Consider the following 23529-nt stretch of genomic DNA (forward strand, 5'->3'; position numbering starts at 1 on the left):
ATTTTAAACACAAGAAACACAGATTCGTGTTTTTTCGCTCATAATTCGCGCGTACAAAACATGGCGCGTAGGCAATAACCAATGGCGGACGGACGCTCGCTATGATTGGCTGAGATATTTTCGCACCATTTAAAAATAAGATTTCTGCGCATGTACATCGACGCGGTGGTTCTGTACGTTAGGTGTGAACGCCCACTGACATTAAAGTAATAAATCTCACTATTTTTATTACACAAGACTGTAATTATTAGCTAAGAGAAAATGTAAAACATGATTATATAAGAAAACTAAATATTAATAGCTGTATTCGAAGGTAAATGAGAATACGTATATAGAGTCCAGCAGTGGACGTCCATCGGTTGTGACGACGTCATCACTTGGGGTCATTTAATTTAAGTGTGGAGGTTGTTCTGTTCTATCTCATCGCGCGTGAATCGAAAGGTTGACTGACCCATCAATGCACACGGAGATTACTTAATGACATGTATTGTGTAGGATCACATTACAAGATCTTTTGAATACGTGTGTATTTTAATATGAATTACCTACGTTAATAAGTATTACGTATATTCGATACACTTACACCACAAATTTTTTAAGGTAATAGGGTATTTGACAGGCTTTTAAATAAAATTCTACGCTAAGCACTGATGTCTAAGGACTCTATAAAAAATGCATATTTTACGTTCTGTAACAAGGAAAAACGATTTTTTTTTTAAATATCCTACGAAAACGCTTTCCTGGCAAAATGGCGCCTCATACGCCAGCGTGACGTCACCTGCTCGTAGACTACTGTTGAGACTACGTTTCCAAGCAGGTGACATCATCAACCATTCGGCCAATCACAGTCGTTTACGATCACGACTTGAATAGACAAAAAAATAATTTTCTTTGTCGATTTTCTCTTACAATATCTCGTATTTTTCTTAACTGACTGAGTTTGTTTCCAAAATACGGAATTTTGATAATTCGATAAAAAGTTACTGATTTGACTAGTTGTCAAATAACAACTAGTCAAATCAGTAACTTTTTATCAAACGTCAAAACGCGCGATTAGTAAGCGAGATTCTATGAATTACTTTGATGTGACGACACATCATAATGACGTACTTTTTTTGTTTAATCGATAATTTAAAATGGCTATTGCACTCAAAGCTAACAAAGGACGTCAATTTTACATATTTTGGAAGACCCACTATTTAATAATCACTGAGAAATAATTTATTTTTGATATATACAAATACTCGATTCATATTCAATACGGATACCATCAGTAGATTCTATATTTTACATGCTATATTCTATATTTTTAGGATCTCCCTGGCGCAGTGGTTAGCGCTGTGGTCTTATTAGTGGGAGGTCCCGGGTTCGATTCCTGGCAGGGATTAGGAATTTTATAATTTCTAAAATTTCTGGTCTGGTCTGGTGGGAGGCTTCGGCCGTGGCTAGTTACCACCAAGCCGTGCCGCCAAGCAATTTAGCGTTCCGGTACGATGCCGTGTAGAAACCAAAGGGGCATGGGTTTATTAAAAAAAACTGCCATACCCCTTCCAGGTTAGTCCGCTTCGATCTTAGACTGCATCGTCACTTACCACCAGGTGAGACTGCAGTCGAGGGCTAACTTGTATCTGAATTTTAAAAAAATGCTGTAAAATACCCTATTAGGTAAAGAGTAGTGCTGTATTTATTTGGAAATTACGTTGTATCGATATAATAGCAGAGTAGCAGTCGAGTCGTCGCATATGTCTCTGGTGATCTAAGATCATACTCGCTGGATCTCGAACAGTTTCACGTCTGTGTCGTACCAAATCGGCGGGTCCACGTTACTGGAACAAAATAGTACAGATAAATTAAACAGTTGAGCTGAGTTCGTGCTTGTTCAAAAATCTCGGAAACTACTGCACGAATATATTTATTCTTCACTAGCTGATTCCTGCGAATTCGTCCGCGTGGATTTACGTTTTTTAAAATCCCGCGGGAACTCTTTGATTTTTCGGGATTGTTGTCGTTGCTTGGTACCTACAATATGAATTCACTATGAACACTTCCTGAATCTTGATAACCCAGGCGGGCAGTAACCCTGCAGCATCAGGATTAAGGAGTTGAATCCAGAATTTTTTATGTGACCACGACGTAAACTTTTTTTGTTGATTTAAAAAAAAAATTTGCAAATCGGTCCAGAAACTTTGAAAAAATCGATGTAGAAAAAAAAACCACCTCCTTTTTGACAGTCGGTTAAAAACCGATGACCTTGAAATATTTACGGAACAATCTTTAAAATATCCCCTTTCTAACCAAAAAAGAATGAATGAAATCGGACTACGCGTTAATGAATTACAACTCAGTATACATTTTAACTTTCGTCCCCTCTCCTACGGGAACCATGCTGAATTTCGGGATAAAAAGTATCCTATATCCTTCCTCATAGTATGACCTCAAATCGTACCAAGTTTCATTGGAATCCATTCAGTAGTTTCAGACAGACAGACAGACAGACAGACAGACAAAAATGAAAAAAATTACAGTTTTGGGTTCAGTATCGATTATAGAGTGCCCTCGAAAAAAAATTTTCAAAATATCTTCAATGTACAGAATTTGACCTGTTACAGTTTTATTATAAGTATTGGTTGATTTATATTTTTTTTCTTTTAGATTTTAAATGATTTAAAAAATGTATTAAAAATAATTTAGACATTTTTAGACGGTGAAATGAGATGCTGGATTCAATTAATTTTGCACGCCATGCTTGGCAGGATATGTGACTGATTACCTAATTTTTAAGACCCCCATGTAAATAATATACATGTACCTACCATATCTGAGCAAAATAAATAAATGATTATAATTATGATATTCATATGGTTTTCACCAATAGAAAAAGGGCTACACTTTATGAACATTTTGCTTAATAAGCTACTGGTATGAAGATGATTGTGAATTAAGTCGGAAACAAGTGCGGGTCAGGCTCGCGCAATGAGGGTTCCGTACTACAGTCGTATTTTTTTGACATCTGCACGATAATTCAAAAACTATGATGCACAAAAATAAATAAAAATCTGTTTTAGAATTTACAGGTGAAGACCTTTCACATGATACCCCACTTAATATAGTCACTCACTTCGAAAGTTGAAAATACTAATTATTAGTTCATGACCACAATTTAATTTTTTTGTGTGATCTAACCCTAAATTCACGGTTTTCAGATTTTTCCCCAAATGTCAGTTATAAGATTTACCTACCTGCCAAATTTCATGATTCTAGGTCAACGGGAAGTACCCTGTAGGTTTCTTGACAGACAGACAGACAACAAAGTGATCCTATAAGGGTTCCGTTTTTCCTTTTGAGGTACGGAACCCTAAAAATCGTCTCATCTCTCAGATGGGACAATGGGATTTTTCCCATGCAAACCTGAGCCGTGATAGATAGGTTAGGACGTCCGCCTCTTATTCGGGCGGTCGGGGGTTCGACCCCGGGCACGCAATTATAACTTTTACAAAGAAAAAAACCAAATTCTATATTATGTTCTCAAAGGTGTGTGAAATTATCTCCCCTTCTCATTTAGAGAGGAGCCCCGTTCTCAGTAGTGAGCCGGCAACTTACCGTATGTAGATGACTCCCCACATGTACGTGCGGAACCACGCGGCCGTGCCCGCGTTGGCCTGGTACTTGCGGATGAGGATCGGGTGCGGCACAGGCAGCAGCCCCACCAGCGTGCCGTGCTGCAGGAACCGCAGGATCTCCGATTCGTCCGTCAACCCCCTGCAGACAATATTACGTCACCAATCAATAAGGATGATGACTACTAGTCAAATCAGCAACTTTTTATCAACGTCAAAACGCTCGCATAGAAAGGAGGCTGTATGTAATACATAGATGTGACGTCATAAACATTTGACGTAATCTGACTTTTTTTAAAATCAATACAATTGAAAATGGTTAGAAAACTTAAAACTAAAAGCAGATGCGGATTTTACGAATTTTGAAAGGCCCTCTATCTAAATATATGAAAGGAAAAGGTGACTGACTGACTGATCTATCAACGCACAGCTCAAACTACTGGACGGATCGGGCTAAAATTTCGCATGCAAATAGCTATTAACGCAGGCATCCGCTAAGAAAGAAATTTTGAAAATTCAACCCCTAAAGAGGGGGAATCAGGGTTGGAAATCTAAGTAGTCCACGCGGACGAAGTCGCGAGCATAAGCTAGGAATTACTAAGAAATTATTTATTTTTGACGTAGGCATCACCCAAATCGACGGTGAAGCAATAAAACGCACATTACATAAAAGCACGCAAGCGCAGCAAGCGTTAAATTTTTATCAAAGATGCTTACTTATCAATGCAGATCTTTTCGACTTGTGGCACCAACACCTGTAGCAGCCTCATAATGGTCTGCAGGGGTAGTCGGCCGCGCCACGATGACACCCACTCGCCGCTAGGCCGCCACTCATCTGCGCTCTCTCCCGTCACACTGGTCTCTGACCCTACCCGTATACTTTCCTTCTGTGAACCCAGCAATTTATATCAATTAAGAGTAGTCTTCAACGTCTCATGTCGTCATTTCAGCAGTCGATACTATAGAAAGAAATAGAAATAGAAATAGAAATAGTGTTTATTTGCTAGAATGTGGTACAATTTGGTCTTAAATTTATTTTGTTCTAACACATTCAACCAATAACTTAGTGTGCAAATTGTTCTTATTACATTAAAAACGCATGTCGATGTCAATAATATTAAAAAAAAAAAAATAGTTATCATAAAATATAAATAATTATCCTACAACAGCAACAAAACAGTTAAGGTCAAATCTACATTAATGGGTCATATAATCATTTACACTATAGAAACATTTTTCCATAAGCCAGTCCTTAAGTTTGACCTTAGAAATTTGTAGCGGCATAGTATGGGAAATGATAAAAACCGGGATATAATCAAATCACGGCAGGTGTTAAAATAACAACTCAAATTTCACTAAACAAATCTAGTGATATGGTGCTGAGCATACTTAAAGCGAATCATTATGTACCCAATACTCACATGTGCAATAGTGTGCGTGGCCTCATCATCATCATCATCATCGTCGCGGTGTCGGTCGGGGCTGCGGTCTTCGCCGTCGCCGCCAGACCGTTTGGGAAGCAACTGCTCCCGCGCGGGGGGGTGTGCCGATTCCCTTTCTGTCATTGTTGCTATAGCTAGAGAGTAGAGAAGTAATAATTAAAGTGGTGATAATAAAAAGAATACCCGGCTGAGTTTGTTGTGGGCTCTTCTCGGACCTGGGCGCGTTTGGAACCCTCGTAGCTTTAGTTTTAAGTTTGCGTAATCATTATCACCACTATATCTTACAAATCCAACTGACTATCAAAGAGAGTAATTTATTACCTATTTTGAATAAATCACTTGAATTTGAATTTTTGAATAGATTCGTCAGACCTTGTACACAGAAACATAGTTTGTCCGCAAATCACGGATTTCTAGCTCATAGACAGAATAAGATACAGACTTGTTTGGATATAATATAAAAGGAAAAGGTGACTGACTGAACTACCAACGCACTGACCAAACTATTACACGGATCAAGCTGAAATTTGGCATGTAGATAGCTATTATGACGTAGGTAGCCGCTAAGAAAGGGTTCTTGAAAATGCAACCCCTAAGGGGGTGAAATAGGGGTTTGAAATTTGTGTAGTCCACGCGGACGAAGTCGCGAGCATAAGCTAGTTTTAAATAATTTTAAAATAATTTAAAAAAAAATAAGCTAGTTTTGTAATAAAATGTTGATCCACAGGCGGAAGTAACGTAAAAACTTTACTTTCGTACGAAAAAAAGAGCAGAGTTACTTTAAGGCCCGGTTTCCACCTAAGCGAGTGTAGAATAGAAGTGATCATCAACCAATCGGATTTAAAAAAATGAAGAGATTATTTTGTCATGTCATTTATTAAGAATTTGACATCTCTCTCTGCTACGCTTAGATGGTACCTGGGTCTAAGGGTAAGATATATAGAGCGCAATTTGACTTAGCTTAGACTTAAGACACTGTTAAGACGAGACAGCGTTATACCGCTGGCATACATCTGTCTCATTTTAACTAAAACTTAAGTCTAAGCAAAGTCAAAGTGTGCTCTATAGATTTCAACCTTAGTCGCGTGTAAAGAAGTTGATCTTCAATACAGGTGCGTGAGGTTACCTGGAGTTTTTTTTTTCTTTTTTTTTTTTCCTTATTGTTGAGTGCCAATTAGCTACTCAATTATATTACGATCTAGCCTAATGTATGACTAATAAGTAATTTTATTTTAACCTAAACTTATAAATTATCTTTTTTTTTTTTTTTTGAAATATTAAATGTTTTTTTTAATAATGATTTTTTTAATACACTAAAACTAGCCTTATCTAATTACTATATAAATCATGACCGCGTGGAATGGTGCCAAGAATACTGGCTGCATTTCCGCGCTGGACAGCCAGGCTGATCCGCTGCGCAAAAAATGAGCCAGCCCTTCTGTCACCAGTTGAGGTTATTAATCGCGGTGAAATGTCTCGTAAAAAATTTTTAGCACTAAGACTCCATGGCCCCAGGGTCTCCACGGCAAACGGCACAAAAATGTAAGTCTCTATAAGAGAGGCATACTTGCGCCGCTTGCCGTTTTCAGCTGTTTCTGCTGCGGCTCCCGGTCTTGATGCTGTCTTCCTGATATGACACGGGGCCAATGTGTCAACGCAAGTTGCGTCCCACATTAGCGCCCGTCCCCGTTCCCAGGGAACCAGCGTCAATCCATCAGGTCTCTTGCCATCATCCCGACTAATCCCTGCCGGCTCAATGAGCGCAGGAATATTTATGGTGGCAAGAGCTCTTTTAATTGTATTATCTTATATACTAAGAAATTGTCCACTGACGCATCTTAGTCTTTCTTGATTTGAGATATGACACTTTGTTCACGTGTTCTTTCAGCACTTACACTATGTACACTATCACTAATCACTATACACTAACTCAAAAGGTTTGGTCCTTTTTAGTCAGGTTAGTAGGTTACCTGGAGTGTCGGGTAGAGTGGCGTTGAGAGTGCCGGGTTCGGCCGGCTGCGCGGGCCGCGAGCCTTCCATCGCGGCTTCGGCCACCGACTCCGCGCTTCGGGTCCTGCGCAAATATTCCGAGACTAGAGATTTGTGTATCAAAGTTGCTGCAAGTCGTGCCTGAGGACATGCTATTTCAATCCGCATTTTAGGTGTCCACTGAACCGGAGTGGAGCGGAGATGTGATGAGCAGACTAATCTGAGTCTGTAAATAACGTCATAATTTTATTCCGTCATCTGACAAAACTCTGATTGGTCAATTATACAAATCTCCGCTCCGTTCCGCTTCAGTGGACAGGCACCCTTACGGGCATGGCACTCACAAGAGCAGGACGCGCAGTGGCGGATTATCCCTAAGACAAACTAGGCACGTGCTTAGGGGCGCGAGATTACGAAGGGGCGCGTGCGATCTTTAGAGTTAGGTTTCTATACAAAAAGCTTGGAGTGATCGCCTCCAAGATTATAAGAGCTTCCAAGACCGTATAATCACCAATTAAGCTTTGCAATTATAGTACGTGACAGGTCGAGATGGCAATCGAGGAGGAAAAGCAAACACCCACACAGCCCCCGCGCTAACCCGGTGCGGGTGAGCGTGGGTAGCGAGCGTGTGGGTGGGGTGTGTCCCCCCCCCCCCCCCGCCTCATACCCCGATTGCCAGCTCAACATGTCGCGGACTATACACGATTTATTGTTCTTTCGAAGTTAGTTAGTAATTTTTTTAATATGGCTGCTAGAGAGGCGCCTATGAGATGCTTGCCTAGGGCGCTCTCGACATTAAATCCGCCTCTATTTTGACCACGCCAAGAAAGAAACGCGTGCTCGTGCGGCAAGTTTGCGAGGTTGTGGAACACGGCGCGTTTACGGATGATCGTGTAAACCAGATTGGAGTTACCTTGGCAAGGCCTTGGTAGGGTTGTGGAGTCCCTTCCCTTTGGCGGCGGCGAGCGAGCGCGCGATGGCCGCGTGCTCGTGCGGCAAGTTTGCGAGGTTGTGGAACACGGCGCGTTTACGGATGATCGTGTAAACCAGATTGGAGTTACCTTGGCAAGGCCTTGGTAGGGTTGTGGAGTCCCTTCCCTTTGGCGGCGGCGAGCGAGCGCGCGATGGCCGCGTGCTCGTGCGGCAAGTTTGCGAGGTTGTGGAACACGGCGCGTTTACGGATGATCGTGTAAACCAGATTGGAGTTACCTTGGCAAGGCCTTGGTAGGGTTGTGGAGTCCCTTCCCTTTGGCGGCGGCGAGCGAGCGCGCGATGGCCGCGTGCTCGTGCGGCAAGTTTGCGAGGTTGTGGAACACGGCGCGTTTACGGATGATCGTGTAAACCAGATTGGAGTTACCTTGGCAAGGCCTTGGTAGGGTTGTGGAGTCCCTTCCCTTTGGCGGCGGCGAGCGAGCGCGCGATGGCCGCGTGCTCGTGCGGCAAGTTTGCGAGGTTGTGGAACACGGCGCGTTTACGGATGATCGTGTAAACCAGATTGGAGTTACCTTGGCAAGGCCTTGGTAGGGTTGTGGAGTCCCTTCCCTTTGGCGGCGGCGAGCGAGCGCGCGATGGCCGCGTGCTCGTGCGGCAAGTTTGCGAGGTTGTGGAACACGGCGCGTTTACGGATGATCGTGTAAACCAGATTGGAGTTACCTTGGCAAGGCCTTGGTAGGGTTGTGGAGTCCCTTCCCTTTGGCGGCGGCGAGCGAGCGCGCGATGGCCGCGTGCTCGTGCGGCAAGTTTGCGAGGTTGTGGAACACGGCGCGTTTACGGATGATCGTGTAAACCAGATTTGAGTTACCTTTGGGGCCGAGGGAAGGTATGATTTAAATCACAATCTCGAACAAATTGTGGCTTTTAAAACAAGAAAATTGCCTAAGGATGTGGTTATGTCAAGTTCTGTTAACCAGTTCAAGAATAGATTGGACAAACATTTGGAAAACTCCAAGCACTTCTGTTATAGATGCATCAGCGAAAGCTGCTTAGTCTATTAAAAATAATAATAAAAAAAAAGATACAGTTCACAAACGTGAATCCCACTCTTAAAAACTCTTATTTTAGTCTTATCATATCCGCCATATTGGATTTGTGATGACGTCATGTACGACGTGTCATGTGCCTACGACACTCAGAACAGCAAGTATAAAGTTGAATATACCTCATTTATCAAATTGAACGAGTAGTAGAAGAATAGTCGGTAGTTTTAATCTAAAAATTTAAAATTGTACTTTGAAAATCTATAAGAAGATGGCTGCCGCAAAACAGCAGTTCTGTTTGGCGGTCATTTAAAATACATCATTCAGTCATTTTGTATAATTTTTAAGTATTGCGAGTGTTATTTCCATCAGAAAAAGACCAGCCCCCAATTGTGTTAGAAAAACGTATTCATCGTTATCGTAATCGTCAACAAATTCTGCCCTTTGATTGGCTGTGAAAAAATGTAAACAGCGAATCAACCAACCAAAGGGCAGAACTTTTTGACGATTACGATAACTATGAATACGTTTTTCTTACACACTCGGGGGGCTGAGTTACTCACAAGTCAGGCCTAAAGTTTCATTTCACGATTGTTACTTACCATCAAATTGATATTGGATCATGTTGTTGAACATCTCCAGCAAGAAAAACACGAGATGGTGATGATGCGGCCGCGAGAACAGGAACCATGGCGTACTGAACGCTTCCAATAGATGTAGCAGCTTGGTTGAGGACACCATTGACAACGTCTTCAGGTATGGGGATACTGGAAAAACATGAAATATATCTGTTTTCAGTATTTGAATCCAAAAAGTAAATGTACAACAAAGTTGCGAGTGGTTTTTGATGCATGTGCAATCTCAAAACCGGGTTACTCCTTATAAATAAATAAATAAATAAATAAATAAATAAGCCTTTTATTAACTGAAAAAATATAAATAGGTATACAGAATCTAATTTTTCTAGTAGCTAGGTACTCACACTTTTCATACTTTACTTAGTTGAAACAAAATTTATGTCCTATGCTTATTTCCTACTTACTCCTTAAACGACTTATAATAGTTGACCATCTCATGGAAGGATCCCGGGATGCTGATAACGACTGTAACGGATGTCTATGGGCACTTTGGCCGTGGAGGTTGTGAACACTACGTCCATAGAACTGTGACCGTGATAGCCAATGGGCTCTGCATCCCGTATATCCTAGGAACTTTCTTAAGCCGTCATGTGTATTGAAGTTTTGGCCATTTCCATGGGCACTGTATATTTATGGGCACTTACCATTGACTAGAATGGTGAGCAGGCAATCAAACAATGGCTGCAGCCGCTGATGGCCCGTAGTGATGATCTTGTGGAACACCACCACAAGAAGGTCAGCGTGCGTGCCCGTAAACACCGGGATATCCATGGGCACTGTGGCCGTATAGGGCTTGTTCAGACGCACGCCAAAATTTCGCTCCCCGGATAAAAGGAGTAGGATGAAAACTCCGATGTGCATAAGACCTACGCGAGCTGTAGACAAAAAATAATATATATGTATAAAAAAGATTAATTTGAAACCTTAAAATTGTACAGTACGCGGCAGAAAGTAATGTACATCGGCCTTTAGAATGACATTTCGGCTTTGTAGAGCGTTGTCTTTATCACTCATACCTATATGACGTTTTGTCGGTCGGGGACGGCGCTCTACAAATCTGCTGTCTCCTTCTAAAGGTCGATGTACATTACTTTCGTCCGCATACTGTAGCTATGTGATGTTTGTAACTCACACTGGTCGGCGCGCGAGTCGTTCAGATGATACAATATAGGTACTAAAACTTCTAGGACGTCGCTGCTTTTCAACACGTAGTACATGAATTTCTGAAACAAAACAATTGGGTACTTTCCTACTTTTGAATTTGATAAATATTATTACTTTGTTATAAACTAGGATAAAAATAATGACGTACGCTGAAAAAATATTAAAATCCAACAAAGATTTACAAAGTTAGAGGCATTTTAATTTTCGAGTGGTAGGGTCTTCTATCCCTTTTCTCGCAAAACGAAAATTTGTATGAAACCTCACGAAGCTACTATGGCATTAGTAGGTGTGACGTCAAACTGCTCTATCGCTATCTCTGTCTAATCAGAAATATTTAAATGCTTATAACTTTATTGTTATTTGATCGATTTAATTAGTTTTTTCAGTTTACATCATTATTTTTATTCTAGTTTATAATAAAGTAATAAAAAATTGGAGTCAAATACCCAATTGAAACCCATTTTCAACTAGTTTGAACATAATACAGAATGTAACCAGAACGCTGGCAAAAACGAAGACAGGTGATAAGTATTGAAGATTACTGATATGATACCACAAAAAAAATTGAAAAATCCTATAATTTTGTAAAAGTTTACTATACATTGCACTGACTGACGCTAGAGTCATGCATTGTAGCCAATAGGGAGCGAGCGCTAACCAAACAGAAGTTATTGCTATCATAACATTGTCTGTCATTCTACCGCAATCGAGCACCAGTAGGTCGATTCCGTAAAACCTGCATCAATCATTATTACAATCTCAATTGTTGTTATTGGCTGAATTTATGGTGTTCTTGTGGCAACAATGTATTGTACCCTATAGCGAGCGAGCGTCAATCAATCACAGGTGATTGCGATCGTGACATTGTGTCATTCTACAGCAATTGAACAAGAGGCTGAACGGCTCCAAGATGACTCAAAAGTCGACGTCACGGGGTAACACAAATCAAATTTTGCTCAAACTTATAAGCTTCGCTATAATGAATAAAAAAAAACTTCACTAAATTGACAAAGTCCATGTTTTAATAATAGTTACCTTATTATAGTCGCAACATTTCCAGAACAAGACCAGCAGTTCTTGATGCAGCGCAACCTTCTTGCTAGAGTTGGGCAAGTAGGTTTGCTGCAGAGGGTTGTTAAGGAGGGATGAATAAATAGTTACCTTATTATAGTCGCAACATTTCCAGAACAAGACCAGCAGTTCTTGATGCAGCGCCACCTTCTTGCTAGAGTTGGGCAAGTAGGTTTGCTGCAGAGGGTTGTTGGGGAGGGATGAATAAATAGTTACCTTATTATAGTCGCAACATTTCCAGAACAAGACCAGCAGTTCTTGATGCAGCGCAACCTTCTTGCTAGAGTTGGGCAAGTAGGTTTGCAGCAGAGGGTTGTTGAGGAGTCTCGTCACCCCGCGGAGGGCGAACTGGAAGTCCTCGTCGCGGTGTATTCGCGATAGGTAGTTAATGAACAGGTTGTCTGGAAGCCTCTGTTAAAAAAATTTTTTAAAGGTATTTTCATTGTTTTTAATGTGGCCTGAACAACGACACCCGAAACATGCAGAGTAAAATGGTGTACTGTACTAAATAAAATTATGCATTTTTTTGTTTATTTAGGTTTTTAATGGTACTGATTCTGAGCACACCTAAATTTTAGAGTATTCACATCCTCTTCTTACTAATGTAATATGAAAAGGACAGGCACAGTTTGACAGTTTTAAATTTAACTTAGAGCCGTCAAACCGCGTGACTTTAGCTGCCAGTCGCGAGCCTACTGTTTAAATTTGTAGCGTGCACTAAAATTTAAATGTAAAAAGAAAAAATGCAGATAGTATATATTTAGTTTAGAGAAAGACAAGAGAATCGGCGCCAATGTTTAGTCTAAATATATTATAAAAGAAAAAAGATGGGTGACTGGCTGTCTGATCTATCGATGCACAGCTTAAACTACTGTACGGATATGGCTGAAATTTGGCATGCAGATAGATATAGCTATTGGCGTAGACATCCGTTAAGAAAGGATTTTTGAAAATTCTACCCCTAAGGGGGTAAAATTGAGGCTTGGAGTAACTCACCTCATCGGAATCTTCATTGACTGCATTACTTGTGTCGTGATCCAATGTCACTATAAGAACTTGAAGGGCTACCTGTGAGCAAATATTGCATAAATATTTTGTTAAATCTTATTTTAATAGTAGTTACAGCAACACTACATATTAATTATTTAAAAAAATATATATGTATTTATTTTTATTCAGATAGACGTTAGCCACAAACACAAAAAAACACAAAATTAAAACATTACACAACAGACATAGTGTTCAATTGGGCGGCCTTATCGCTTTGAAACGATCTCTGCCAGGCAACCACCTCACAGAGGATATAATGACTAGTTTCTACACAGCATCGTACCAGAACACTAAATCACTTGGCGGTACGACTTTGCCGGTAGGGTGGTAATTAGCCACGGCCGAAGTCTCCCATCAGACTACATGTAAGACCAAAATATTTAAGTACAGTACGCGGCCGAAAGTAATGTACATCGGCCTTTAGAATGACATTTCGGCTTTGTAGAGCGTTGTCTCAGTCACTCAAACTCAAACTATTTATTCAGAATAGGTAAAATTTTACACTTCCTGATTGTCAAAATTTTTATTTTTAAGATGATATAGTGGTGATAATTGATACGTACTTAAAACTTAAGGTACGAAGGTTCCAAACGCGCCCAGGTCTGAGAAGAGCCCACAACAAACTCACTCATACCTACATGACGTTTTGTCGGTCTCAACGACAGAGACAATGCTCTACAAATCAGCTATCTCCTTCTAACGGTCGATGTATTTTACTTTCGGCCACGTACTGTATTATGTATTTGTTTTCTTTACCTCAACCAGTGGTTCCAGTGTGTCGGCGAAGAGCAGGTGGTTGTACGGCAGGCCCAGCCCCACGGGGTCGTAGGAGCAAACGGTGTTCAGCAGGGACGTGAACAGAGGCAACGCGTGGCGGTTCTCTGGACTTGTCAGGTACCTATTTAGAAGAAGACCATCGAAATTGGGTATTTCACTCTTTTTGTCTTAATTTGATCTGATTGACATCAGACGAGTCGCAGGGAGCCGCTAGATTCAGGCGGCGCAAGATCGTGGCGTGTAGAAGTGCCTACAAGCAGTGGCGTGCAGGTCATAGAGGCATAAATGCACTGCTTACCCCAGTTGTAATAGCTCAATGCATATTTTTCATTATGACCTGCCAGTAAACAGGTTCCTACTTAACTAATGCATACCCTGGCTTCAAACCCTGTGCACGCCACTGCCTACAAGAGATCTATGTCCAGCAGTGGACGTCAGTTAATGATGATGATGATGACCCACCTTAAAAGTTCCCCTAAAAGTATTGGTTCAAATAACCCAGATAGACTATAGATATGGCCTTTTCAGTCTTGGCCGCCCTAGGCCCCAGGATTTCGTAAGTACCAGCCGCCCCTTTCAACACCCATTAATCATGGTCGTAGCCATGTGTTAAGGGGGGGGTATTAAAAATTTACCTTTTGATTTGTCAGTAAAATAAAATCCAATGACAAATAGGAGCTCGAGCGCAGCAGGCGCAATTTTTTTGTTACTAAAAAAAGTGATTTTTGTCATGATTGGCCGCCTCTAATATCTAGCCGCCCTAGGCCCGGGCCTACTGGGCCTTAGGGCAAATCCGCTACTGGATATAGAGCATGAGTAGGCTCCTGTCGCAGTGTAGTGGTGCGGGAGGGTGACGTCACAAGTTGACGAATCACTGCGCTCTCGCGTCACGTCATCACTCGCCTCCCGCACCGCTCCACTACGGCAGGAATCTACTTATTTATGCGTTACGCCTGATCTTTTCAAAATCCAAGCACAACCACTAGGCCATTATGGTAAGACTAGCTTCAGCTCGCGACTTAGTCAGCGTGGACTACACAAATTTCAAACCCCTATTTCACCCACTTAGGGGTTGAATTTTCAAAAATCCTTTCTTAGCGGATGCCTAAGTCATTATAGTTATCAGCATGCCAAATTTCAACCTGATCCATCCAGTAGTTTGAGCTGTGCGTTGACAGATCAATCATTCAGTCACCTTTTTCTTTTATATATTGAGATGTCATTAAATAGGAATCAAACAATACACAGTTGATAAAAAATCGATAAGAACCAATCACCGAATTTTGTTGTATACTGTAGAATTTGTGTTTACTTAATTGATTTTGATTGTTATGGATTATCAAAAGATATACTAGTCGTTAAGATTTATATTTGAACTAGCTTATGCTCGCAACTTCGTCCGCGTGGACTACAAAATTTCAAAACCCTATTTCACCCCCTTAGGAGTTGAATTTTCAAAAATCCTTTCTTAGCGGATGCCTACGTCATAATAGCTATCTGCATGCCAAATTTCAGCCCGATCCGTCCAGTAGTTTGAGCTGTGCGTTGATAGATCAGTCAGTCAGTCAGTCATTCAGTCAGTCAGTCAGTCAGTCACCTTTTCCTTTTATATACAGTTGTGGTCATATAATTAAGAACGCTTATATAAAGATTATTATTTTTGAAATAAACATAATGCATGTATTATATTTTATATCTCGTGGTATCGCAAAATTTTTCCATATTATTAGTGCATTGATTTATGGACATTATTAATTAATCAATAAAAAGATAAATTTATTACATTAGATCTGAATCTAATACTACTACTGACTGGCTGGTCACATAATTAAGAACGTTTATCAGTTTATTTTTTTATTCAAATTTTATTAGAAAATACTCTGTGGCTAAGTCTATTTCGGTTAATTTCTGGCGCCATTTAGTGCTGTGCAAGTCTTAAATTTGATTATTTTAGAAAAATAATGGGTAAAAAGATAAATCTACAAGGGAAGTAATAATACAACTTGGTGAGAAGAATTAGTCGTATAAAAAGATAGCTGATCATTTGCGATGCTCGAAAACAAGGTTTCCAATGCTGTTAGCCATTTTAACACGTATCAAACTACTTCAAATATTCCGCGCGTACCTACACCTAGAAAGACATCTCGTCGCGATGATAGGAATATGATTCGTTTGGCAAAACAAAATCTTTCAAGGGGTCTAACGAGCATAGAAAAGAATATTTTGGTGAAAACAACCCTTCAGCGACCTCGGCATACACTATTCGAAGACGTTTGGTAGAAAAGAAGTTGTACAGAAAAATAGGAAGGAAGTTATCCATGTTGAAACGGTGTCACAGGCAAGCCCGTCTCGTATTTGCAAAGAGGCATAGTCAGACAGTGGAAAAATGTACTTTTTTCAGATGAAACAAAATTAAACGCAGTGTGTTCGGATAGAAAACGATACGTAGGACGACCTCCGAATAAAGCATTTAACAATAAGTACACCAAACTGACATAAAATCATGGCGGAGGAAACGTGAAAATTTGAGGGTGTTTTTCTGGTTATTGAGTTGGACCCGTTAGACTGATAGAAGGAAACATGGATCAATTCCAATACAAAATCATACTGGAAGAAACAATGCTATCGTATGCTGAAGACGTGCTTTCAGTTATTTTGACATTCCAGGCAGCATCACAATGATCTGAAGCAAGCTTACTGCACGCAACGTTAAGGAATTCCTAATTACATAATCAGTTTCATCTTAGACTGGCCAGCTATAACAATCCAGATCTAAATACAATTTAAAATCTTTGGTGTGAAGGCAAGAAAAGTGTATCAAAATGACAGTGTGTAAATTTTAGAGCTTTACGATGTTTCTTTAGAAGACGGAACACAGTTTCTCTTGTAAAATATAAAAAAATGATTAGAATTAAAGTCTTGCCGCTGTAAGGCAGTAATTAAAAACCGTAGAAATGCCACTTACTACTAATTTTACTTTAAAATTGTCTTTTTTCACATTCATGTAATTTATTAACTCTAAGTTTCATCTCTAATAATCCTCGACCCATTTTAATATTCGTTCTTAATTATTTGTCCAGCTACATTGGTGTTCGAATTTGTTAATATTAGAATGGAATGAAATTTATAAAAAATATATTTAGCTATTTCATATCTCTATTCCTTATTCAGTTTACTGAGCTATGTGGCTATGTGAAAACATAATTACAAACTTCTAAGAAGAAACATACAGCTACACATAACATGATATTGATAAAAAAAACTGGAACTACAAATCGTTCTTAATTATATGACCACAACTGTATATAGATAAATCTGACTGACTGACTGATCTATCAACGCACAGCTCAAACTACTGGATGGATTGAGCTGAAATTTGGCATGCAGATAGCTATTATGACGTAGGCATCCGCTAAGAAAGGATTTTCGAAAATTCAACCCCTAAGGGGGTGAAACAGGTTTGAAATTTTCGACGAGGTCGCGGGCATAAGCTAGTTCAAGTATAATACAGATACAGCAGCACTTTTCTGACTGGTATTAGAAGAACTTCTTCAGGGTTTACGATGTGTTTCCTGGGTGGATGCTACGTTTATGCATTAGAGTGCAGCAATTATCTGGTCTAACTTACGCGATCCATTTGTTGTGATGCGTGGCGGCTTGGCTGGCAGGCTTGTAGATGGTCTCGCTGAAGCAAGTCAACAGCAGCCTCAGCAGCTCCGTCCTCGCGGCCTCGTGCTGCGCGCAGCGCGGCGGGCTCCGCGCGAAGCCCACCCCGCCCGCCCAGATGTACTCGCAACTGTCTAGAGACGATAGCTCCTCTGCACGCTCCTACAAATTATCCTCAGTAAAATAAAATTATACTCAGTATTGTTCATACAATACAATACTGAGAACTACTACATACTACAAAAGACCTATGTCCAGCAGTGGACGTCTATGGGTTGATGATGATGATGATACTCAGTATTGGACAGATTCTGGATTCGCCAGATTAAGGATGAAACATATTCGCTACACAGCAGAATTTGTACAGTCGAACGTAAAAAGTAAAGTCATACGGCAGACAGACAGACACACTTTCGCATCCATACTAATATTATTAATGCGAAAGTGTATCTGTCTGTCGGCTAGCTTTTCACGGCCCCACCGTTCAATCGATTTTGATGCATTTGGACATGTTATTAAATATTAATATGTCAATCTCAATCCAGCACCCGCCAACTGCTGAGAACAGATTTACTCCCTGAATGAGAAGAATTTTGTTTTGCATTTATATTTTTAGCTTAATAATTAATTACCATTAAATCATTATCTTACAACTTAATGATGACTACTAGTCAAATCAGCGTCTTATTATCAAACGTCATAGCGCTCGTTTAGTAAGGGAGCTTGTATGAAATACACAGATGTGACATCATAAACGTTTGTCGTAATTTGAGGTACAATAGGTAAAAAATTATTTATTTTGACATATTATCCTCCTCCTCCCAAATGACAATCAAAATGTGTACATTGGTACAACGCGTAAAACTTAACTCCTCGCGCGGCATTCTTATCTTTTTGTGTCAAATTTCATGCTAGCTAGTTTCAAAGTACGATTTTAGCCCTTATTTTAAAAGAGAACCATCCTTTTGACATGACAGTTGACCCATAGTTAAAATGGCGCGTGTGGAGTAACTTTTTACGGACAATACCCATTTTGAATAAATGCTTTTAATTTTCAGTTGTTTTTTTTTTGAGATAACTTCACAGTTCACAGGTAAGTATAACATTGGACAAATCATACTTACTGGTCCAGATCTCTTGGTGCTTACTACTGTAAAGTCTGGACAAAACAGTAGATCCTGCAACGCAAAAAAACAAGTTATAGTATTTATTTTACAATGTTATGGTACTAAGAAAAAGGACAGAAAAACTGTTTAATTTTTTTTTCAGCTAATAGTAATTTATATATAACTAGCTTATGCTCGCGACTTCGTCCGAGTGGACTACACAAAATTCAAACCCCTATTTTACCCCCTTAGGGGTGGAATTTTCAAAAATCCTTTCTTAGCGGATGCCTACATCATAATAGCCATCTGCATGCCAAATTTCAGCCCGATCCGTCCAGTAGTTTGAGCTGTGCGTTGATAAATCAGTCAGTCAGTCACTCAGTCAGTTACCTTTTCCTTTTATATATTTAGATTTAGATATCTGTCAACGGCTATACTCACGTGTTTAGTTGACATTAGCCCGACTAGTTTCGAAGCCATCCGGGGTCCCTTTTCAAGGGAGTCAGTTCGCTTACGGGTAGTGGTTAAGACTATAATGTATAATGAAAATCACTTACAATAGTTTAAACGCTATAATAGTAATTTGTTTAACTTACACATATAGCATTGATGAGTGACTGTGCAAGGGGCACTGACTCATTCTCAGCGGCCGCTGGCAGCGAGGACCAGAAGAAGCTGTGCCATTCCGGCTCCTCCAGCATGTAGGGGAGCACACGCGTCAACAAACGTGCACAGTTCAGTGCTACAAAAATATACAAAGAAAATAGTACTGACTTTCTAATTGATATTTTTATAAACTTCTATAGTTGAATTTTTAATTAAACAACATTCTTTGACATTTTCAGTGCTACCGTTTTTATGAAAAACTAGTTTGATATTAATATATCAACTTTTTGGAACAGTTTTAAGCAACCATTTAAGCCAATAACTAAACTAGATCTTTGAAAAATTTTATCCAAAAAAATTTCAAATGAAGAGAACTAACATAATATAATGTCATACATGCATATATGTGCAAAATTTAACGAAATATCAAAAAGATACCTGGCATCGACATATTTCATGACTCAGCAACAGCTCAGACTACATTCAAAAAAAAGCTCTTATTATTTTACTATGGGTTCATCTCCTAAGTAACTTAGTTATTTGTTTAGTTAAGTAGTTAGTTAAGTTTTTTTTATTTGTCAAGATATTTTGCAAATGCTGTGTACACATTTTATTGATAAGTACATTTATCAGCCTGTGTTTTTATATAAGTGTCGTAGTTTGTGTTAAATTAATGTATTGTATGTGTTCCTAATAAAATAAAATAAAAATAAAATGTCGAAATAAAGCTCTCTCTACTCTTTAACTAAAAAAACAAAGTTGTGAAAACTCTATACCAGTCTGTTGTTCTCGCTGCGTTCTACAGCTGCTGTCCACAATTTTCACCAGCTTTTCCACGGCCTTGTAAACAAGTGTCGCCAAGTTGTTGGGAGACTCCTCACGCAACGCGCGTATTTCGGCTCCAGGCGCCAAGGCGAACACATCCTGCACGTTAGTCACGCTCTCCGACCAGAACTGATCCCAGAAACTCTCGTCTGACGCTTCGACTGGCTAAAATACACATTTTCAATCGATACAAAAGGTGACAAAAAGTTTGCATGATTGTAACACTTTTTGAACTGCGTAAGTGGCGAAACTCTAACATACCTGCGTTTTAGACGTGAGCTGAACAACAGCTTTTCTAAAGTTTAATTTCGTGTCCGCGTTACCCATTACTGTTAATAAAATTTATTTTAGTTAAACGAAATCATCATCATACGTCTACACCTCTGGTATATAGTGTGTTATCTATGGTCTACACCACACAAAACAAATTAGAACATGACAGATGACAGATTTTGTGTTGACATTGACGTTATCAAGTTTTTTGTTAGGTTGGCGCACCTGGAATCCATAAATAGTAGTTTACTTTTACTGGCTTAACGGCTCTGAACTCTAGTGTTTTGACATAGAATTGCCAGAAAATGGAAAATATTTCCCTATTTTCTAATTTTATTACAAATTAATGACATTTTTATAAAGTTGTCAGGCTACAGTGCAACCATTTAGATTAGAAATTGAATATTTTGTTTTAATAGAGCAACCCTAAAGATAAGAATATAATAGTTTAGTTATATATTAAGAATATTTTGTATGTTAATATAATTTTTGTATATTAAAATAAATTAATATAATTTATATATTAAGAATAATAGTTTTAGTAGGTATATCATAATATCAGGTAGGTATATAAAAATATCAAATTTGCCGACAAAATGGAAAAATAATTTGGCACATAGAGATACAATTCATCCAAGTGCCATGACGTTTTATTTTGTCTATGGAGTACAAAGAATCATTATAATATCATATATTACTTTACTCTATGATTGTCTGTATACAGTATATTCTAAATTATAATACTCTTTGGCAGGAATATTGAACAAGCCGAAAAATGGCTGCGGTTAATTTTGTGCGAAGTGCTTTTAATGGTTTATTACGAAAATCCACGACATATAATTCCGCAACAATATGCAGACTATCCACAGTAGCTTTGCAACAAAAAATTCCCATTAAAGCTATCGCCAGCGTTTATAATATTGAGCACACATCGAATGTGGTAAGCAGTATTTTTTGATCAATACGGATTGATTTATTTCCCTTATCTTGTGTTGTCTGATATAACTTTTGTCTAATACAATTATCCATTGCATTGTCGTATAGGGCGTTACATTTTTTTTAATTCAGAACGTCAATAACATAACCTTAATTTATCTTGTTGCATAACGTTTGTACAGTGATGCAAAATGTTTAGGTACTAAACCAGCGACAATACGCCACCGGGCCAGTTCATAAGATAACAGAATCGGAGATCCAAGACCGAGTGCTCAAAGTGTGCAAGGCTTACGACAAACTGGTTACAGTACAGGTACAGATACATTTATTTTTTAATTTTGTTTCAGAATCGGAAAATCGTTCGCACCTACAGCCACGCACCCCCGATTACACTCGATCTTCTCAGGCAAAGAGTGATTCTAGTACTCCAACTTTATGACAAAATTAATCCTGAAAAGGTATTCTGACCTTTTTAAAAACAGTGTTGATGAAACAAATATAATCATAGTAGTTTAGTTAATCCACACTTGGCCAGTGTGGTGGACTATGGCCAAACCCTTCACATACCTAGAGAAGACCTTTGCTGTGTAGTTAACCGGCAATGTTATCTGCTTAACTGTACTGTAATGTAGTACTGATATAGATTGCATCTTGGAAATGGGTTTAAGCTACTTTTTAGCCCCTAAAATCAAAGAGTTCCCACAGGATTTTTAAAAACCTTAATCCATTCAGATGAAGTAACTGGTATCTTGGAACACTTTCTGACCAACAGAGTTGTTCACGTATGGAATAAATTGCCTAAGGATGTGGTTATGCCAAGTTCTGGTAACCAGTGGCCCTACCGCGGTTGTTTAACAGCTACAATGTCACGATCGCAATCATCTCTGATTGGTTAATGCTCGCTCACTATTGGCCACAATGCATTGTTGCAACAAGAATCGCACAAATTCAGCCAATCAGAACAATAGGCTACTTGACAATTTTTTTAAGTTGGTCTTAAATGGTTAATATTTGTCCTATTATATCAAAAAAATTAACACTATATTTTTTTGCGCCCTAAAAACCGTAAAACTTTAATTTAAAAAAATATTTTTCTTAGACAGGTGAAAACACTGTCGGCCATGTTTGGCCGATAGATTATCTGTGCTCTGACGTCATGCATTTGTAAACAACAGTATAACCACAGGGTTATACTGTTGTTTACAAATGCATGACGTCAGAGCACAGATAATCTATCGGCCAAACATGGCCGACAGTGTTTTCACCTGTCTAAGAAAAATATTTTTTTAAATTAAAGTTTTACGGTTTTTAGGGCGCAAAAAAATATAGTGTTAATTTTTTTGATATAATAGGACAAATATTAACCATTTAAGACCAACTTAAAAAAATTGTCAAGTAGCCTATTGAGATTGTAATAATGATTGATGCAGGTTTTAGACAATCGCCCTACAGTTCAAGAATAGATTAGACAAACGTTTGGAAAACTCGAAGAACTACTGATATAGCGAAAGCTTAGCCTATTAAAAAAATAATTTAGTAAAAAGTATTAAAAGTCATGCTACTTCCAAAGTTAGAGTACCTTTTAGTAGGTATCCAGAATTAATTTTTACCTTAGATTTTTCTTTTTCAGTTGTCCCTAGACTCGCACTTCATGACCGACTTGGGGCTGGACTCGCTAGACCATGTAGAGATCATCATGGCTATGGAGGATGAATTTGGGTTTGAGATCCCGGATGGAGATGCGGAAAGACTTGTTAGACCTAAAGATATTGTTCAGTACATCGCTGATAAAGAAGACATTTACGATTGAACAAATACAGTAGCAATAAAACATTTGTAATTTTAGACCAAATGTGTGTAACCAATAAATAATCTGCCAAAGTTGTATTGCTGAACCATTTAAACATTAAACTCAAACTCAAATTATTTATTCAGAATATGTACAATTTTATGCTTACTGATGGTCAAAATTTTAATTTGTAAGATGATATAGTGGTAATAATTAATACATACTTAAAACTAATGCTACGAGGGTTTCAAACGTGCCTAGGTCTGAGAAGAGCCCACAACAAACTTAGCCGGGTTTTTTTATCATCGCCTTTCGAATCGTTTAATAATTAAAAAAATTACCAGTACAGCAGTTAAATTAAATGTTATACAGACACATTTGGTCTAAGTTATTTCTGATTGGGTTTAGTAAATAGAACAGATTCTTACGTTATATTCATTTTAAGAAGGAACCCTGTGAGCTTGGCAGAACATCTAGTATGGGATGTATAAAGTGTAAATTGTTTTTATCGATTATATGGCTGTTAGAATAGATCATTTTCTTTTTATTTGATCAAATGTAAACCTACTTTTTGTTTGCTCCAATAAAAGAAGTTCTAAGTTCA

General features: G+C 38.9%; 2 protein-coding genes across 3 annotated transcripts; one reads left to right on the forward strand and one right to left on the reverse strand.

Annotated features, from left to right (window-relative positions):
- Window positions 1-20327, reverse strand: LOC117988879 (protein HID1). Its single transcript, XM_069503525.1, has 18 exons — window positions 20189-20327; window positions 19879-20092; window positions 19093-19238; window positions 18515-18568; window positions 17353-17552; window positions 13704-13845; window positions 12894-12965; window positions 11988-12308; window positions 10795-10885; window positions 10307-10537; window positions 9627-9791; window positions 8702-8849; window positions 7030-7133; window positions 5039-5193; window positions 4335-4504; window positions 3601-3759; window positions 1028-1826; window positions 1-983 (listed from the first exon to the last, which is right to left on the reverse strand). Exons 1-17 carry the CDS (start codon window positions 20252-20254, stop codon window positions 1763-1765), a joined length of 2502 nt encoding a protein of 833 aa, XP_069359626.1. The 5' UTR covers window positions 20255-20327; the 3' UTR covers window positions 1-983; window positions 1028-1762.
- A 611-nt stretch (window positions 20328-20938) lies between these two features.
- ND-ACP (NADH dehydrogenase (ubiquinone) acyl carrier protein) lies at window positions 20939-23529 on the forward strand. 2 transcript variants are annotated; one of them, XM_034976158.2, is made up of 3 exons: window positions 20939-21140; window positions 21336-21449; window positions 22767-23529. In XM_034976158.2, exons 1-3 carry the CDS (start codon window positions 20976-20978, stop codon window positions 22944-22946), a joined length of 459 nt encoding a protein of 152 aa, XP_034832049.1. In that variant the 5' UTR covers window positions 20939-20975; the 3' UTR covers window positions 22947-23529. The 2 variants fall into 2 exon arrangements, with proteins under 2 accessions (XP_034832049.1, XP_069359624.1); XM_069503523.1 differs by lacking the exon at window positions 21336-21449 and adding an exon at window positions 21484-21594.

Source organism: Maniola hyperantus, chromosome 15 (assembly GCF_902806685.2).
Source record: "Maniola hyperantus chromosome 15, iAphHyp1.2, whole genome shotgun sequence".
NCBI lineage: Eukaryota > Metazoa > Arthropoda > Insecta > Lepidoptera > Nymphalidae > Maniola > Maniola hyperantus.

Bases quoted from the DNA above. Each gene is read 5' to 3' on its own strand.
- LOC117988879 (XM_069503525.1), bottom strand. From the start codon at position 20,254: ATGGGTAACGCGGACACGAAATTAAACTTTAGAAAAGCTGTTGTTCAG. The intron at 5,194-7,029 runs GTAACCTACTAA...TCTACTCTCTAG, and splicing joins CACTCTACCCGACACTCCAG to CTATAGCAACAATGACAGAA. The intron at 3,760-4,334 runs GTAAGCATCTTT...TATTGTCTGCAG, and splicing joins GAAAAGATCTGCATTGATAA to GGGGTTGACGGACGAATCGG.
- ND-ACP (XM_034976158.2), top strand. From the start codon at position 20,976: ATGGCTGCGGTTAATTTTGTGCGAAGTGCTTTTAATGGTTTATTACGA. The intron at 21,141-21,335 runs GTAAGCAGTATT...CAAAATGTTTAG, and splicing joins TTGAGCACACATCGAATGTG to GTACTAAACCAGCGACAATA. The intron at 21,450-22,766 runs GTACAGATACAT...TTTCTTTTTCAG, and splicing joins ACAAACTGGTTACAGTACAG to TTGTCCCTAGACTCGCACTT.